We start from the raw sequence: 19,379 nt of genomic DNA, 5'->3' as shown, positions 1-19,379 counted from the left end.
GGAATCAGCATCACAAAGACATGATGTAACCGCCAGACACCCATCACCGTACAGCAGAGGAGAGGATAATAAACATACACACATTATCTCTTTCCTTCTGTGTTCCTAATCTTGGGCACATACATGTTTACCGAGACACGCTTAAACAAACATCCAGTGGAGAAGAAGCAAAGCACACGCGGGGAATGCTACACATGCGGAAACCAAGAAAGCTGGATTTCCAAACTTTGGGATCGGCAGCGTTGCCCTCACCTGTAAAACTGTTGTTCATTTCCGTGGCCTGGTCGTCATCGTCGTCGTCAGCAGGCACTACGCGGGCGTTTTGCATGTCATTGTAGGACTTCGTGCGTGTTGGGGTGGACTGATGGGAGCCTGCATCACTGAGAATCACTGTCCCAATGATGGGCTGCCTTGGCGGCTTGGGGGTCCCATAATAGTTACCTAGGCAACAAGGAGGACATTAGTATGCTTGAGAGAGACGCAGAAGGAGGGAGAGCGAGAAACAGAGAAAGGAAGACGGGGATAAAAATGAAAGAGTTGGGGACAGGAAGATAAGCAGGAAGAGCATCTATGAAACCTCCTAATCTTACGCTAGGAGGAAAAGACATAAAGCTGGATCACAATATGACTAGAAATTGCAGAAATAAGAAGCTGGTTGGAAAGCTAAAAGATTTTAGTTTGGATGTGAGGCTTTAAAGCATAGCGATCAAAACTGTGGACCAGCTCAGCACACAGCTTGTTTTAGCCACTTTTTAGCTCCAAAAAATTGTTTTGGGGAAGTGGGAATCAATATTACATCCTTCAGTATGTTTTTAGTATCGTGTGACAAGCTACTTAGTGTTTGATTGTCAAAGATTAAGCAAAATCTAACACAAACAAAGAAACAGCTTGTTCAATATAACGCTGGTCTGATCACAAGGTCTGGGTTTTGTGGGAAACTGAGTCCTCAAAGTACTCTTCAAGTTAGTATATAATGTATATGCTGTATAGTGTTATGTACACCGCATAATGCCAGTGTGAACTCAATAGCCATACATTCAATCAATTAACTACTCTGCAGTTGAAACTGGCCAGGGGAACCAGTTAGCGCAGCTTTGCATTAGAAAAGAAAAACAACTAAACTAGCTCCGTCCATGGGTTACAAAAAAAAATAAAAATAAATCCCCCACCTACAAGCCTATCTGAGATGTAAAAGAAAAAAAAAAGCAACTGACCGTAAACAAGAACCACTTCCAGCTATTACCAGAAGCAGTGAATTATTGCTTGCCTGCCTGATAAAAATATACTCATTGTCTTTCTTGCAAAACTCAATAAATCAATACAGTATGTTACACCCCGCAGCCAGTTTGATGAGCTTTGACTTAAGACTGGAAGCAGGGAGAAAAGGGTAACCTGCCCTATCCAGAGACAAACTGCAATTCTGAATTTATGCTCAGCTGAGCTACCCATGTGGATTCTATAGCTTTACATTTTCATGCATGTGACCCGTATGACTCTTCTATCTTTAAACTTAAAAGGAAGACAAGAACATTTGGCAGATGGTCAAGCCATCATTTAAATTTGGTTATATCCCCTCCCTTCATTTCAACTCTTCCACTAAAATCTAATTTTAAAAAAGTGGCATTTTCTAAAGTTATTTCTATAGTTATATTTAGAGACATTTGAACATCTCAAACAGATTTTGCTGAGAATCAATCATCCAATCTTCATCTACTAGCGTGGATGGCCACAGCCTCCTGTGGATAGGTATTTGACATTGTCTGCGTGAAAGGAAGAAACGTGCCAACACACAGCAGAGTCGGTGCCAAGCAGATTAATGTCGTAACATTCCCTCCCAACCAAGCCCATGCACACGCACACACAAATCTGTGTGCATAACACACTGCCTTGTGAACAAGCACGCACGCGCCCACAACAACGCACACAAACACACAGGTTTGTGTTAGTATGAGACTTAGCGCTGCACAGCACCGTCCTAATCAGAGTGAGAGGGCCAGATGTGGAGTGACCTGCTGTCTCCTGATGCATCTCCTCCCATCATGCACTGTATAATCAGAATCAACTGAATGCATGCTTTTGTAGCCTGCCTACATGTAGGAAACACTGATGGCTGCTACGCTCATTGTATCTGTGGAGAATGAGGACACCTGCGCAATCATGAGTCACATGAAATGCCAGTTATGATCATTATCATCATCATCACCCTCCTCCTCACCTTCATATGTTCCTATTTCCAGTAGCGTGCCACTCTCCTCAAGTTCTAGGAACTCCTCCACAGACAGGAAATTGTAATCCACCCCTGGGACCTCTCCGTCTCTAGGGGGGCGGGTTGTACCTAGGGGTAGGAAAAAAAACAAAATAAGCTGCTGAAGTCAACCCTTATCTTTAGGATAGAATGACAGTAAAATAAGACTTTTCCTCCTTGCGCAACATGTTCAATATACTTCTCTCTCTCAACTGAAAAATCTGTCATTAATGTTAGAAATGCAGCCAGCGCTGCAAGATTCATTCAGCTTTTTGAGATGATGACCAGCCACAGCAAAGTGTTCTGAAATGAAGAGGGTGTGATTGTAATTCAGAGCCATCACTGGCAGCGCAGTGTCTGTTGAGTGGCTGTGAATATTACGTCAGGAAATTAAATCAAGGCTTTGCATCTTGAGCCATCGCTCCGTCTCATGGGAAAGTGCTGCCCGCTAAGATGAAAAAAGGTCACCTTTAGCAATACACTAGTCCTGATAGTGTTATCAATCTCTCAATTTCTTCATGGTGAGTTTGAAATTGTAAAATGGACTGACATAATACTATTAGAGTCGTTTTGCCGAAGGGATCCTAACTAAATTATTATCGATTGTTAAAGCATGCATGCTCACTGCTTGGAAGCTACACTGCATTTTGAGGTGCCGTTCGGTTTAACCGTAGTACAACAAATGCCTTTTAATTTGAGACAAAATGAAGCTGGAGCTTATACCTGAAAGTCAGTATATTCAGAAAGAAATGCTCATTAGAAGTCTGATCATTGTCTTTCTTGCTGGCCCAACTGCCCTGAGCCTGATCTCCTGTTGGAGTTAATGATTAGCGGTTTGCTGTGTTTTGCTTTGTATTGAGAACACTTTATAGGAGGAAGCTGACACCAGACAATGGAGGCAGGGGCCATTGTGTCTTTGACTTTATTGAAGGGAGATGAGATGACGTGCCAGATGGTTGATGGAAGTTGCAACCCATCTGTGATCAGTACAGGAGCATTTACATACACACAGCAGGTACTGCAAAACCCGGCTTAAACAAGAGACTTGAATGTAACACGCAACCCTTGCACCAGTGTGAAGCACTGCAGGCCACGTTCAGTTGAACCTCACTGAATTAAGCAGGAGTTCAAACCTGAAAAGAAATCGCTACCTTATAACACAACTGAAGCTATCAGTATAATCCTTCAGAACTGCTTGTTGGATGGTTGAATAGTTTCAGATTAATTAACATTAAAAACAAACTGAATATTCAATCTGATAATGCACTCACTACTAACATTACTACTTACATTTAATCAAGACTGGACATATAATATAGGTGTATGGGCAAAAATACAAATGTTAATCTCTGTCGTCAGGGGATCACTGAATTGCTTTTGAGTTGACGGGTGCAGCAATTGTGCTTCTCACATAGTTTAAAGTCACTGTTCTAGTCGAGCGAGGAGTACAAAAAGACTCTTTCATGTTTATTTTCCTCAGCCCATGCAGTATGCAAGCACGCATCCTATCCCTCAAGGTGCATCCAGCCCACAAACACCCTGTAATAAACAAGTCTTTACCAAGCACTGTTCAGTCCCACACCTGCCCCGCAAAGGAAACGCCGATTCTTTTTTGCTTTCCTTTCTGCCATTTTGAAAATGATACTCGAGATAAATAGATAAGGGAGGAGGAAATTTTTATTACACAAGGCTGTCTAAGATTTAAACCATGAGTAAAAATACTCACATGAAGAAAACATGATAAATCATCAAACTGTCTGTATACAGCAGCAATACACGAGCAAAGTGATGCTTTTTATTCCTCTTAGTGGATCACGATAAGATGAAAGTAACCGTCTCTGGGAGTTTGAGTCATACCACTGGGTGGTCCCATGGTGGAAGATGATGTTTCTGAGGCTCGGTGTGCTCTAATGACACTGTCTGCTGAGCTGGGAATGGAGCTGTTATTCAGGGCTATTCCCCACAGTAGAGAGAGCTCTGATAGGCTGACTAATTCTGATGTGCCCGCAGTATAAAATATTAAAGCTTTTGTTACATCAGCACACCATCATATATAAAACAACATTCTCTTAAAATATTTTTGCCTTTTAAACCCCATGAGTGGAACTGCATCAGTAAAGTAAGGACCACTCTTATTGCTTGCGAGCAATCCATTCCCAAAATGCCATCATATTTGGGTGCATTTAATAAAATCGCAACCATAAATCCCCATGCACCGGATCTCAATCCAAACAAAGTCACCGTGGCTCACTGCTTACTTACACTGTAGTCAATTAAAGCAGAAACTATAAGAAGAATTTTACTGGAAATTTATAGTTTACATTTTTCACACCTAAACTAATTCTGGAATGAAATAAATCAATTAAATAAACAACATCTAACATTTAAAGGATCTTTTGTGACCAGCATCATCATGCTTGGATCTTTTAGTAGCTGAATCACTGGTCAGTGTTATCAGCATTATAAATGAGCAGAATTAACAGGTGGAACGATCTGAGACAGCCGTGTCACAACCAATGTTGCTCCAGGACCATCACTGCAACTGAGGAATCGCAATGATGTGATGTCTTGTTTATAATGGCTCAGGATAAAAAGACTAGTCAAAAACTACAGTACGGATGAAAAGCCTCATCCTTAAACTAGTTGAGTACTATCCCAAATTTTGGGATAAATAAAGTACTTATTACCTTAAAAATAATGTAAAAGTGTCATGTAGAACACAATCATTTATATCATGTAGTAGGTGCACTGTAAAGGAATAGGTGTATGCAGATAAACCTATTTTTTGCAGAGAAGAAGGTTGTCTTTAAATGGTTAAAATAGCTTTTTAAAATCAGATTTAACACGTGGTTAACATTGTGAAGAGGGTCCATTTTAATCCAAGCCACGATCTTTTTCTTTTGCAGTAAACGTCTCACACTACTGTATCTTCTTGTTCCCAAGAGTGAGCCCAACTTGATACTCTTGTAGTGGCTGTAGTTGATTTCTCTACACTACTGTGTACTGGACAGTGCACTACAGAGGGCAGCACAGTGGTTAGCACTGTTGCCACACAGCAAGAAGGTCCTGAGTTCAATTCCACCATCAGGCGGGGGTCTTTCTGAGTGGAGTTTGCATGTCTTCCCCGTGCTTGCGTGGGTTCTCCCCGGGTACTTCCTCCCACCGTCCAAAGACATGCAGTTAAGGGGGATAGGTTAATTGATTAATCTAAATTGCCCATGGGTGTGAATCTGTGAGTACGAATGGTTGTCTGTGTCTTTATGTGTTGGCCCTGCGACAGACTGGCGAGCTGTCCAGGGCGTACCCCGCCTCTCGCACTATGACAGCTGGGATAGGCTCCAGCACGCCCTGCGACCCTGGAAAGGATAAGCGGAAGCGAATGGATGGATGGATTATTAATCTAGTGACCAGGGAATGGGAGTCAAGTTAATAATTATCTAATGACACAGCTCCACAGTTATGCCTTACAAACTTACACCAGCTTAAGTTACCAGAAAAACAGTCACTTTGCCATTGTCCTTTAATCCTCTGCTCTGAAATTTATGATGATGTATTTTTTTATTATTTCCACAGCCATGTGAAAGTCTGTGTCCCTCTCAGTGAATAATAATCAACAAGAAGCAGTCAGTGCTTTGCATGTTTTAATAAAATAAACAAAGGTCGCATTGTTAACGAATACAGTGATGTTTGTTTTGTCAAAATCCAGCAATGAAAAACCTTACAGTACTGTAGTCTACTGTAAAAGTCATATTACAAAGGAAACATTTTATTAATTCCTAAAGGAAAAATGCCAAACATTTCCTGTTCCTGTAAATCCCGTTTCACTATAAAGGAGCTTTACTTATTAATTTCAGTGCCTAATACCTTGATACATTCAGAGATATCTAAATATGACAGTGAAATCCAGTTGACAGTTGACAAATTAATATTGTGTGTTCGTTTACATCGCCATGTTTCCCCTTTGCTATTCCACAGAACAAATTACTTTGCAAAGCTAAGATTTAAAAACTGAGCGTCTGACAGTCTACTTGATGAGGAGATTTGTGCTCTTAAGAATCACTGATGTCTTTCTAGAAAAGTCTATTCCGCCAGATCCATAAACAAAACTAAAGGCATTTTATCAAGTGTAGGAAATAATCCCTGTTGAATAAACAGCAGCACAGACAGCTTCAATGCTTTCACTGTAGTAGGACAGTAGCAGTGATGTCAGACTCAACTCTGAATTATCAGTGTGGTCAGTGTCTATTTTCTCTGTCCAGTTAAACGATGACAGTGCCATGGTGAGTCCTGACCCCAACTCTGATTAACTAACTCTGTCGGCTATCAATGGACTTTGTTTTACTGTGAGAAAACTGCCTGTACAAGCACGGATGGCAAATAAGAAACAAGCACATTTGGAAACGCCTTCACTTTTAACACTAACATATACAAGTTGAGCCACTATTTGCTCAGAGAACATATGAAAAAGTGCATGTAAATACTCTGTCTTCACCAAGTCTGGTACAGAGGGTGGACATAAACACTAACTCCTTATAAAAAAATAAATAAATCAAGGCAGTACAGCAGCACAATCCAAAGCTTAAAACTAAACAAATGGATGGATGAGCTCTCTCGACAAACATTATAAGCTTCACAAACTCATTGCACTATTGCAAGACTATACAGTGGATTACATTTTTGACTTCACTACTTTTTCCCGTTATCATCATTATTTGTTAATAGTGATACCATACTGGCAGTGCTTATATACATTTTCTAAGCTTTGCTTTTTGTGCTACATAATTATTGTAATTTGCAGCAATAAGCATTAAAAATGGCTTATGTAAAACCTAAATCTAGCACAATGCGTTTTGTGCTACTCATAAACAACACAGTCGTAGCATTATATAACAGTGACGGGCTGAGACTGTTTTTTAGACAGCTTGTTCCCGATAGAGAGGCTTCATGTCAGGCTTCAAGTGTACACAGGAGCTCCTTCAACAGTAACTCAAACATACTAATCTCACCCAGACTGAAGCTACCACAGGGACTTGCTGCTGACTGTGTGTTCACTACTGTTTGAACATTTGTCTTAAATCCACTCAATGTTAAAAAATATATATGATGACATAGGGTTGGTTTAGTAAATTGCTAACATTGTTAATTCAGTTTTCTTTACATATCCAATTCACAATAACATTTAAGTCAAGGTGGTTTCTATTGTAAGGTAAAGATCTTACAATATTAGAAAGAAACTCCATCAATCAGTTCTCACTCTTAGTGTAACACAGGCTGCTATTCAGTAGCGAATATTAACTGACTAACAAAGTAAGGATATGCAACAGTATTTTTTTTTTCCTTGCTCAGGTCAGACACACACACACAGACACGGGAGTTTTCTGCTGAACACACATTATTTCCCAGTATATAATATTATTTTGAGCTAATGTTGAGGGTTTTATGGGTTATGAGACTGTAAATACCTTTGGAATTATGATATATAACATATTTGCATTTCCTCTAATGTCATTTTTTAATTACAACATTTAACAAAGACAAAAAAAACCTTGATATTTCTACTTTTGCAGGCTGGAGCGTGATAAGCAAGGGATTTTTACCCACTTTGAAATTTTTCACAATTCCTTGATTTTTTTTTTAAAGAGCAATTCAATGTTAGATTTTTTTTTAAATAAAACAAAAAGCTTATAATTAATGAGAATATTTTTGATATGTTATTTAGAGCATATATGTATGAAAATCTCCAACGTTATGTGTGGCGTTGTCGACTTTTTCAGAACTGTAATGTCTGTAGCAGTGCATATCTTGAGTGATGCAACAGCAAATACAAATATTACTTTACCATACTTAATTATTCATAACTTCTGTATATCCCATGCATATGATATTACTGCAGGTACAACGTTAAATTATAGTACAGGCTCGTGGGACGAGTTGAGTAGCATGGTGCAGGCTGCAGTGTCTGTAACAGTAAATGATACATCTCATAGGGCTTATATGCAACACATATGTATAAATGAGATATAATTGGTTAAAACGTATCGTATCAAAATGTCTTTTCTATTATCCCCAATTATTGTTATTGCTGGGTTACTTAATATTCATTCATGTATAAAAACAGAGACATTTTCAAAAACAAAAGTTTTTTACATGGGTGAAACGCAACAGTCGTTAATCTTAACCATTCTGTGATTCTTTATTCATCATGAATACTACTTCACAAAATTTTACCGCCTCCTCCCAAAAGGTTTAAATGTCTACCTTGGTCACATATTAGCTGAAGGTGTCTTTGGCTATATCCCAAAGGTACAAAATAGTGAACTGAAGCACTTCAGTTTCAGTTCAGCTCACGGGACAAACCCAAGATTTTAGTGGGAATAACAAACCTTTATCTAAAGCTGCACAGTGAGGGCTGAAATAACAATTATTGGAGGCGTATCCTGTGCAAATAAGCTGGGTATGCCTCGTACAACAAACAGGAAATCCATCAATTGTATTCCGTCACAGATCAGCTTTGTGTAATTTCATCTGCGTTTGAGTTCACAACTTCTGCAGCCTCCTAGCCACTGTTAATGACTTCTTTGAGGAGAGTTTTTCTATCAACACATATATGGGTTTAAATATGCAAATCTCAGCATGGTAGTAGATGCGAGAATATTGAGGTGTTTGAAAATAAATCAAGAGCGGGATACAGAGAAGTAGAAATTCATTGTGGATAAAAATTTAAAAAAAAAAAAACTTCCAGGATGCTTTCCAGATAAGCATTTGCTTGGCTGGCATGTTTGCTCTGCAGTGAGCACGAAATTGAGAATGTGGTCAATGTACTCAAACCATTGTAATTTTGCATCATCATTGTCTGCGGTTGAGTCATTGTCATTTTAACACCATTGCACTGTGGGGCTCTAGCAAAAATAGTCGTACTTACTTGCTGTGGGCACCCTTTTTTGGTTCTATTGTGCACTCATGGATAAATTTACACATTCAGAATTCAGGCTGCTAAATATAATAGTGCACATTAAATGAAGCAGACTATACATTCAGTAGGAAGTGATTTTGGACAGAGCACTAAGAGACTACTGCCAAGCAAGCAGCTGATGGTTTTAATGGTTTTTATGTTAACCATTATAGTAGATAAGCACAAAAGACAGCCAATGGGAATTAGAAATCAATGTTGCCACTATCTGGTCAAAAACCAAAACAACTAAATCAGCTGGAGATTTGATTTGATGCTGAAGCTGGATAAGAAGTGACAAGATTACCAAGATTCCAGTTCACGCTGATGGAGACTTGTATTTGTCATAAAAATTAATGCAACAGTTGTTGAAATATTTCACTAAAACCAGACATTTCATTATCATATCGGTGTCAAAGTAGTAGACCGTGCCGTGCTAAACATGCTGCTTTCTAAAGAAGATTCTGCACAAAATACAAAAGATCAGCCAGTTCACCAAGAGTCATGTGATGCAATGTGTTGTGGTTAACAAATCACTGTTTGACTTGCTAGAACAAAATCTTTAAAAAAATAAAAAAAAATAAAAGTTAAAAAAAATCCACCACTAGATGTGGGTGGATTACAGATTGCAGTCAACTGAAGTCTGCTTCGCCATCCCTCCCAGTTCAAGTGCATAATCTTAGCTATGGTGGCCACTGTAGGACAAGCAAGTGGCCGCTGTTCATCTGCAGCAACTGTAGGCTGTCAGTCTGCTATTTACCTGATGTATTTACTCTGGAGGAGGCTGTAAAACTTTGAAAAAATTCTAATATAAGCGGATGAGTCAGTAAAGGTAATTTCTGTCTGATGATAGTGATACTGAGGCTTGTTGAGGATACTGTGAACTTTTCTATCTGTTATTTTCCACCGTTAGTCAGTGTTAGTTATTTTACTTTAGTATACACTGAAATAAGGTATAGAGCAGAACATTTAAAGCATTAGGTTTCTGTACTGTTTAAAGTGAGGTTTGGATCTTTTTACATCTTTTTTACGTCATATCCATTAGAGATATGGAATAGAATCAAGAAAAATTTGCACCCATGTCACTCACCTATCCCCTTCAGTGCACTTTACATTAGTTTGAAATGAATAATTGTAAATGTCACTCTCCATTTGGAACTGTTTTTAAGAATCTTAGTATCTCACACATTTTTCTAATTCCTTATTTGTTAAACGTTTTTTGTTGCTGTGAATGGTCTGTGCCTAAAGATCAACTCCTCCACTCTTTTTTTTTATCTTGGTTTTTCACTTCACGTAAGGTTAATTTGTCTATTTCGCTTGATACTTTTGAAAAAGTTTCTGGGTTTTAGTGGGCAGGCAATGGCAAATCACTTCTAGCTGAGGTGTCCACCACAAAAAAGTGTATCTTTGCTAGCTCTTTGCAGAGTTTACAAACCAAACACATAACATCCAATCAGTATCTAGCTCTCGCTTAATGTCAATCAGCCGCTCCGGTCTGTTCCCAGAGGGAGAGGACGTACAAGGCTGTTATGACAGAGAGCATCTGCCAAATGGTGGAACAGCACAGAAGAGAATGAGAGAGTGAAGGAGGATGAAGGCAGCACAGATACACAGCACACACACACACACACACACACAACAAAAATAATCACCTAATGGCCACGTGACATCTCTTGCAGAACAAACAACTCACACTTTCTCACTCAAACATACAACCACGCCTCTGGTTTTCCTCACATCTCCACTGTCATGTTGTTTTGGTGTTGTGATGTTGAGTGAATTGCATCTCACTCTCTAAGAAGCTGGATGTGTGCATGTTTGAGTGTGTGACACGCAGAGCATTGCTAAAAGGATAAAAGAGTCCAGGCAAGCCTGTCCTCGCCTCTCCCACATCATTAACATTATCTCTGTGACTGTGCCACTGTAGTGCTGCAACACCTTTCTGTGCAATATCAATGAACTGATTAGATGACTGGCAAAAATGAATCGGTCAGTTCGGATAATCAGTTACAGGTCCTTTAACAAGCAAAATCACTTAATGCTCAGTCGTTTCTGCCTTTTTGAAGGGAAAAAAAATGCTTTATTTACATGTTGCTAAATAATATTTAATATGCTGTTATATGATGTATTTTTATTAACACAGCTGTCAGTTTTCCAGAGCCAAAGGTGATTTCTTTAATCCCAAACAATTAATTAACATTCATAAATCGACTGATAGATTTAATTTACAAATACACAAAACGAAAAGTTGCAAACCCACATTTGAGAGACTTAAGCCGGTAGATTGTTTTGACATTTTCACTTGATTAAATAACATTCTTGTATTTCATTCAAAAATAATTTTAAAAGTAATTTAAATAAATTATCTTAGACTTCAGTTTTATTTATTTTTTTAATTTCGTAGATAAAGCATAACAAATTGTTCAGTAACACAAAAGTGGTCAGTTGCAGCACTTGAGCATTTAGGAAAGAGACCCACTGCTCACTTAACTCGAAGCAATCTAATGCAGTAATGCTGGATTTGTAAAGCAGATTTTTCCAGTTTGCAGAGTGATTAAATTATTGTGCAATAGACTGGATGGTATTGTTATGCGTTTGTGTTTTAATGACCTTCCTAAATAGGAAGTGAAGTACAACCATAAGAGTGTTGCGTGTCTGCCTACGTTTATCACTGCTGCACTTTGATCTAAATTTAGCTCCGATCTGTATAGGACACCAAATTAACAACAAGAACGCACATGCAGTTTTGAGCACCCACACTGACATATGCACAGAAGAAGCTGTTCTCACACATGCGCTGCAGCTATGAACTTTTCTTGACATTACCCAAGAGGGGAGCTTGGGAGAACTCAAATCAGTATGAAATGCAATCAGTAAGGACATTAAACAGTCTTTAGCTCCCTACTACAAAGTCTCTGTGAAGTCTGAGTGTGCTGATCTGTGCTGATGTGAGAATAAAGCAGGTAATACTCCAATGTATTAACAGCTAGAGTTGTCATCCGGTGCCCATTTTCTGCATGCTGAATCCAGTAGTGACAACCTGGCTGAACAAGTTATCACTTGCTATGAGCAGCTGTGAGCTGTATGTGGCCAGTGTCCCAACCTTTTTCAGCTACATAAGACAAAGATAGAGGGCAGAAGTAGCATGTAAATACATATATATAGTGTATTCAGAGTATGGACTATAAATATCAAGCTAGCAAAGGCAGCTTCTGTCCTCACTGGCAGTTCATAAAAAGCTCTGGAGCAAGGGACATGTGTCCCTGAAGTGGCCTGTTTGAGTGCATGCTGTGACCCACATCCTCACTCCTAATACTGGGCCACTCACTCACTGCTACTGAACATGCACCATAAACTGCAGGAGCATCTGAGCTGTGCTATGAAATTAATTACAGACCTTGAAGTTGCACACCTTAGAGGAATGTCCTCACCTTAGAGTAGATGCTCTGAGTACTGGAATAATTATGTTAAATGGACATCCTCGTGGTGATTCATTCACACGTATAGCAACTGTCTTTGTCTCGGAGCGTATGGGGGTTAAGAGGATGTATGCGATGAAGGCTCACAGCTCAGAAAGACTCAAAATTGTTCAAAAGAGAAACCTCTTCTCTCAGCTAGGTGCCACAAATAGAAGGAAATCGTATTATCAGCAACTATTGGAGTGACTGTGCTGGTCTTAGCATCTCCAGGCCTCTTCCTTGACATGTCTTGGCCACAAATATGATGACTGATTTATTTATATTCCATGACTTCAAGGATTACATTGGCCAAGATTATTATATTTAAGCTTTCTCATGAAGTCATACAGAGAATTGCTTTAGAGAACTTTATTTCTACATTTCACATCAACTTCCACTTCCATTTATCTTAAGTTTGACTTGGATATAATTCAGAGTTTACAGTCTCCAGATTTATTTGAACACTTCTGCACGCTGTAAATGAGCTCCCACCCGAGTGATGAGCGGCAAAACATTTAGAGGCCATTTTATCTAGCTTCAGAGAAAAGCAGATTCTAAGGCCATCTGGCTTCTGAATCTTTTACAATGCACAAGGCTTAACTTTCACCGTTTTGGCAGTGAAAAATCCATATTTTTCATCTTATATCGCTCTACATCATCAACACAAATACTGAGCTACCACCAAACCAGTGAGTGTTTGCACAAAGGTCACAGATAAACATAAAAAAGGTTTGACCAGTGTAAACAGTCTTTTTACGTTACACTGTTTAAAAAAAAAAGAGAAAAAAAAAGAAGAAGAAACATTTTTTTTGCATGCAATTAAGTTGCACAGCAGCCTTTTCTGCTGGCCTGATGAAAGCTATGAGAGTTTGTGCTGCGGGAGAAGCTGTTGTCTGTGGAGGCTGACTAAATATTTCATTCATGTAGCTGAGTGAATGTTTGTATTGTATAAAAGTGGTTCAGGCCTACCAGGGATATCCACATTTAACATAATGCACTATACATGAGTAAAAGGAATAAAGGGGAGATCTGGTTCTAATGTTGCACTTACAAGCTAAAAATAAGGGGGAAAGGAAGTAGAGAATATCTGAAATGGACATTTTTCAAATATTTGATTTCAATTACATATTATAATTATAGTGTTTTATGGGTAGACTATGTCAGCAGCATGGTAAGGTTCTTGTGACCTGATCATCTTCCTTTGTCCAACCTGAAATATTACAAATATTGGATTTCTGACAATAAAAACTCCAAAATGATGATCTGTGATTTTTCCATTAGCATCACCATCTACTGCATAAAGAAATAAAGTATGTTCAGGTTTTCAATTAACCCACCTCAGTAATTGTTGAATGGATTTCTATGGCAACTCACTAATTAGCAAATATTAGCATGGAAGGCTAGTGTTTTAAATCAGTAGTTAACCTAGCAAGCATGTCTTTGGACTAAGGAAGGAAGCAAGAGTATCCATGTGCTCACAGGGAGAACATGTTAACCATGCTAACCATTGGATTTAAACCTAGGACCAAAATCTTTTTTTCAGAGGTGACGAAAACGACTTGATGGTGAACACTGTAAACACGATCTTGCTTTCACATTAGCATTTTACTCAAAAAAACAGAAACAACCACTTGCATGAACTCTTGCTTATGGTGAATATATATGCCTTGGGAGGGGCAAGTTTGTGAAAGGCTATCCATCTCATGGACTGAAGAAAGACAGTTACTAAGATCTGCCTAATGAGGCCGAAGGATCGCATCATCACTGTGCTATTTTTTCAGACAACCCAGCTGGAGTCCGAACAAACAACTGAAGAAAGCCACTGGGGAGATAATCACAGCAGCCAACATCAGCTCGAGATGGTTCTGGATGGTCGTAGCTAACCTCGTCAGGTATACAGGTTAAGGGGTGAAATCCTGCTTACCCCAAGATACCAGGTGAAGATATGGGTGGGTTCCCAATAAAGAGAATAATCTAGTTGCTTCAGTAATTTGTAGGTATAGCAAATAAAATTTGAGGTTTACTTCACCTGTATTTTATATATGAACACAAATGCGTAGAAAAACAAAACAAAACACCAGCACAGTTTATAGATTACTGTAAATCTGCACTAAGTCTAGTAATCAATCAGTAGAAGACCCACCCAAACCCTGAATTTGTAGAATATTTTAGCTGTTTCACCTGAGACTTGGTTTGTGGTACATTACTGAAAGGGCTCCTGTGGGCCATTTGAAGAATTTTTCAAAAGCCGAAAAACAACAACATGTTTATTATTATAACAGTTTAGGATGGGCTGAGGCTGCCAAGCAAAAAAGTGCAGTTTGAAGAGTTTGTCTTCTGCTCATGTGAAGCCATCTGATAAGATTCTGCTTCTCACTGCAAAATTGTTCCTCTTTTGATGTTGTTATTTACATTGGAAGGTGAAATGCAGGATGTCAAGCAAAGTGCGAGAAGCCGACTACGTCCCGTGCTCACGTTGTCCTCTTCTGACCTTTGGGTCAGTATGGTTCAGTTACCTGGGGCCAAGATGACCTCTCTGACTGCAATTACATGACCTCAAACTCTTTTGACTTGATGAGATCTTTTCTCCCATATATAAAATGTATATATATCAGATATCAAAGACAAATGGCCAGTGACAGCGAAATCTTAATGAGTTTGTAAAATGACACACAAAAAAAAAAAAAAAACCATTCCTTGTGTGCGCACGCCACTGCCACCACAACAACAATCGCATCCGAACGCACACAAACACACAAATCCAGGTGAAAACCGTCCTGAGTATTAACAATAGGCCAACGGCACTTTGGTGACATCTGATACCCTCAATCGCCTTCCTGCTGTTGATGGTCTGAGGAGCTTCCACTCATTGTCTAGCAGACATAGGCAAACTTGTAGACACACACGGGGACACACGCACACCGTTTCAGCCAAACATCTGCTGTTTTTAACCCCTGCTGGTTGTGAGCGTGAGCATAGCAGGAGGGAGAACACAAAAGAACAGGCACTGACCTGAGAGCGAGATTAACCTGATGGCTGGATTTTAGCAAATTAATGTCAGACCATGCTCTGAGTGTTTCAGTAATGAAAACAGCAGCTGGATTATTTATTTAATTAGAGTCATAATAAAATAAAAGAACAAACTTTATATTGTTAAGAAACCCAATCTTATCATACGTGCTCGTAACAGTCCTGTGTACAGCATCTAAACCACAGCGAGAGCATATTTTGGGGCATTGTTTCCAGAATAAACACACATCTTTGTGTTGATGGGCAAGGTGTGTGTTATGAAAACAGAGGCTGAGAGGTGACGTTAGAAGAAATTACATGAACATCTCAGAGCAGACCGAGCAGAGGCGGGGCAGAGAAAGCAAACAGTCGCGCAGGGGAGTTAGCATGGAACTGTCTTGGGCCTCTAAGCCAATTACTGGAGCTGCATTGATTGAGGGAGCACTTTAAGGCCTCATCCACACAAGTAGTCCCTTAATACACTGGTCAGATGATGGAAGCTTCTCAACCGCAAACTATGGTTAGGTGGCCATTTGCATCCATTATGGTGTGAGCTGGACAAGTCTTTAGCAAAGATAATAGGACAAATACATCATATTATAAGATATTTTTCTATTTTACGTTTTAGGAACATAATTTGAACATAAAATTAATTAAAGGATCCAGCCTCATTCTGATGCTTGAAGGCTAGAAGTCTGCTGCTGTTGCTGAGTTGGACAGGTTCTGGACCTGTTTTTTGTAGCCCTGATCAGGACCAAGATGATTTTTATGTCCCCAGTACCATGGCTGCGTTCAATCAGCACTTCTATCCCCCATTAAAGGAAATGCTGGCCCATAATGATTGATGAAGGGGAACAGGGAGAGAATCAATGTAGTGGAGGCCCTCAGATTAATGATTAAGCAAATAGCAATCCCACTCCAGATCCTATCAGGGGCTGAGGAGCTGCTGGGAGCATGCCATGCTGTAGCAGGTTCGGTTAGCTACCAGTGTGCTGGGGATGGTTCAGCAAGGTGCTGCAATGCCTCCTCCTGTCTTACACAAGAAAATAGAGGCAAAAAAGGCAAATTTGAAAAACTATCAAAAACAAATGCGTAGAGTATCTGTGTCACCATGTATGTCAGTACTATTTTTGTAGTAAAACTGTGTGAGTGTATGGATGGCTGTCAGCTAATGGGTCTATGAAATGCCAAAAAAACCAAAACGCCCTCAGTAATAATGCAAAAGATTCTTCAGTCTCAGCTTCTCAAATCTGAATATTTCACTCTTCTCTGTTTTACACAACTAAATATGTTTGTGTTCTGGACTGTTTGTCAGACAGAATGCTTACTACAGGGCCTGGAGGACTTGGAACTGACATTTGTCATCTCTAGTTTTTAATATTTTATAAGCTAATATTTATTATGAAAATGGTATTAGGAAAATAACTTGGATAGCCCTGTTATTCAACCTGAACAGTTTCCGATTTATACCTTTGCTTATTTGATTTTTGATCAGATGGTAACATTTTAAATAAAATATGAAACCATCTTCACAACCGATGTGTTTTTCCTTACAACTATTAATGTTTAGATGAGGTTGAACCTTTAAGACGTCAAAGACCTTAATGCTGCTTTCATGAAATATGGAAAAATCATGCTCTCACAAGAAAGTATTTTGCCAGCACAGTGTGTAGCGCTTTTATTTTATTGGGGCTACAATAGAAAGTTTTCAAACAATACCCGGCCCTTTACTTATGAAGAGGCCAGGTTGTGTATCAAAGAGCCTATTTATTTAATTATTATTAAACATAGAAAAGGTTTCTCGCTGTGATTGTTTCAATAAAGGAATGACGGAGTTGCCCATTAAAGAGAAGGAGGCCAGACACACAATGCTGCTGCTGCCCAGCACAACAGGGCATTCTTTCAGCTCGCGCCACAACAGTCCTCACTGCCGAGTCCAGCCACTGCTCTCCTGCTGCTTCCACAGCTCCCTCCTTTTCAATATGAGGACGAAGAATAACGACTGAAAATGAATAGTGGGCAAGCATATAAAATCTGAAGCGTTATTAGCTATAAATCTAATGAAATAACATTAAGATTTCAGTTTGGGGTTTTTGTGGGGTTTTTTCGCCTTCTACTAGAAACCGGTGCAGAAATAAAACCCAAAATTGGAAAGGAAGAAAGGAGCTTTCATTTAAAAGGCAAAGCTGAGAGGAGAACAGATTAGCTAGTGCACAAGAAAGGGTGACTCAAAGAAGGGGAGAAATGGAAAGGTGGATGACAGAAAGAAAAAGATGTAGCTGCAGGAGCCAGGGGCAGGGCAAAATGTCCTCCTACGGTAGTGTGTCAACAGATCAGCGTTTAAAGTGAGCCGCTAATCAAACATCAGCTCAGACTGACAATAATGCATGTGTGTGCGATTAAGAGAGCCGCCGTCATCAAAGACGCACAGCACAACACATCACAGCTTATCAATATCACACCACAAATCTGCATAAGCACCGGTTCCCACAGTCTGTTAAAAAATCCACCTGCCTGCATTTCTGCCTCTGTGTATCCATCTATTCTCCCCACCCACATCTCTTTCAACGTAATCCCGGAAGACACGGCATCATTCCCAGGAGAAGTAGTAAATGTCACAGATTACCTCTACGCCGCTGCTTCTGTGCCCGTTCTCTCTGGTTATTCCACAGAAATATTCAAAAAGATAAATCCAAGCAGGATGAATTCTGCTTTTCTTGCTCCATCCAAACCATCCATGGATCATCCAGCTGTCTGTGAGCAAGTGCTAGCTCCCAGCTTGCAAACTCATTCAGGCAGGCAGCTAGTAGGCAGCTGCCGTTTTTCTTCAAAGCTCCACAAGCAGAGCAAATTAGAGGTCCAGCCCAGCTTAGAGGCTAAGCCAATGTGAGCTATTCACACTCCAGTTCCTGTCTGAGGCCAATGGCTGCAGCCCCACAGCCCCTTGCATACTCCCGCCCACTGCCTCTCTCTCTCTCTCTCTCTCATCTGCCTTTCTGTTCTACCCTTCTCCAGCTATCTTAGTCATAAATATAGACTCTTGGCATTACCTAACACATGGTCCCTCGTGATATACAGCCAGCTTTGTGCAGGTGCCTTGACTGAGAAAACCTCCCTAAGGTTGAACACTGGGTTAAAGAAGGGAATACAGCACAGAAAGATGAGAGGGGAATACAGTAGAAGAACAATACCACATATATTGCCACATATAGTCTACAAAGTGCTTATGTACGGCATTTGGTGGTTGGATCCGTTTACTATCCTTTGACCAGACTAGTCCGGAGAGGCTTGACTTAATTAGTAACTTTCAGGGATTAAGCTCCTAATGGCTGACCAAAGGAAACCTTTGTAAGCACAGGTCTGTACCTGTGCAGACATGGACTGCTGCCCAGGCATCCTGACCACAAAACCCCAGAGCATCCCTGAGGGAAGAGGACTGCAGCTTTTTGTTCAGATTCACTTGGTCCAACTTCAACATAAGCCCTCATTGTACCACAACTAGAAGTAAAAAGGTAACTTATAATAGCACTGCTGCAGTGAAAAATTAGTGAGAGTTAGAGAAGATCAAAAGCACTCTGATATATGCACACTGAAATGAAACTATAGCAAGCAGATTAGCCTAGTTTAGCTTAATGACTAGGAGCAGGAAGGCTCATTCTAAACAGAGATTATGTCTAACAGTACCATATACTCAGAATTATATATATATATATATATA

At 39.7% G+C, this 19,379-nt stretch overlaps 1 protein-coding gene across 10 annotated transcripts in view; it reads right to left on the bottom strand.

Annotated features, from left to right (window-relative positions):
- LOC102193390 (membrane-associated guanylate kinase, WW and PDZ domain-containing protein 1-like) overlaps positions 1 to 19,379 on the bottom strand; it is a 98,572-nt gene that overhangs the window by 34,497 nt on the left and 44,696 nt on the right. For all 10 annotated transcript variants that reach the window (XM_005740518.1, XM_013912767.1, XM_005740511.1 and 7 more), the window contains exons 3-4: positions 2,216 to 2,335; positions 253 to 441 (exon numbers count right to left, since the gene is read on the bottom strand). In XM_005740518.1, coding sequence (XP_005740575.1) covers positions 253 to 441; positions 2,216 to 2,335 — 309 coding nt within the window. The remainder of the gene's footprint in view (positions 1 to 252; positions 442 to 2,215; positions 2,336 to 19,379) is intronic.

The sequence above is a fragment of the Pundamilia nyererei genome, unplaced genomic scaffold (genome assembly GCF_000239375.1).
Source record: "Pundamilia nyererei isolate P.nyererei 1_Seehausen unplaced genomic scaffold, PunNye1.0 scaffold00100, whole genome shotgun sequence".
NCBI classification, from domain to species: domain Eukaryota; kingdom Metazoa; phylum Chordata; class Actinopteri; order Cichliformes; family Cichlidae; genus Pundamilia; species Pundamilia nyererei.
The sequence above is the reverse complement of the archived record's forward strand: the minus strand, read 5'-3'. Positions and strand labels throughout refer to the sequence as shown.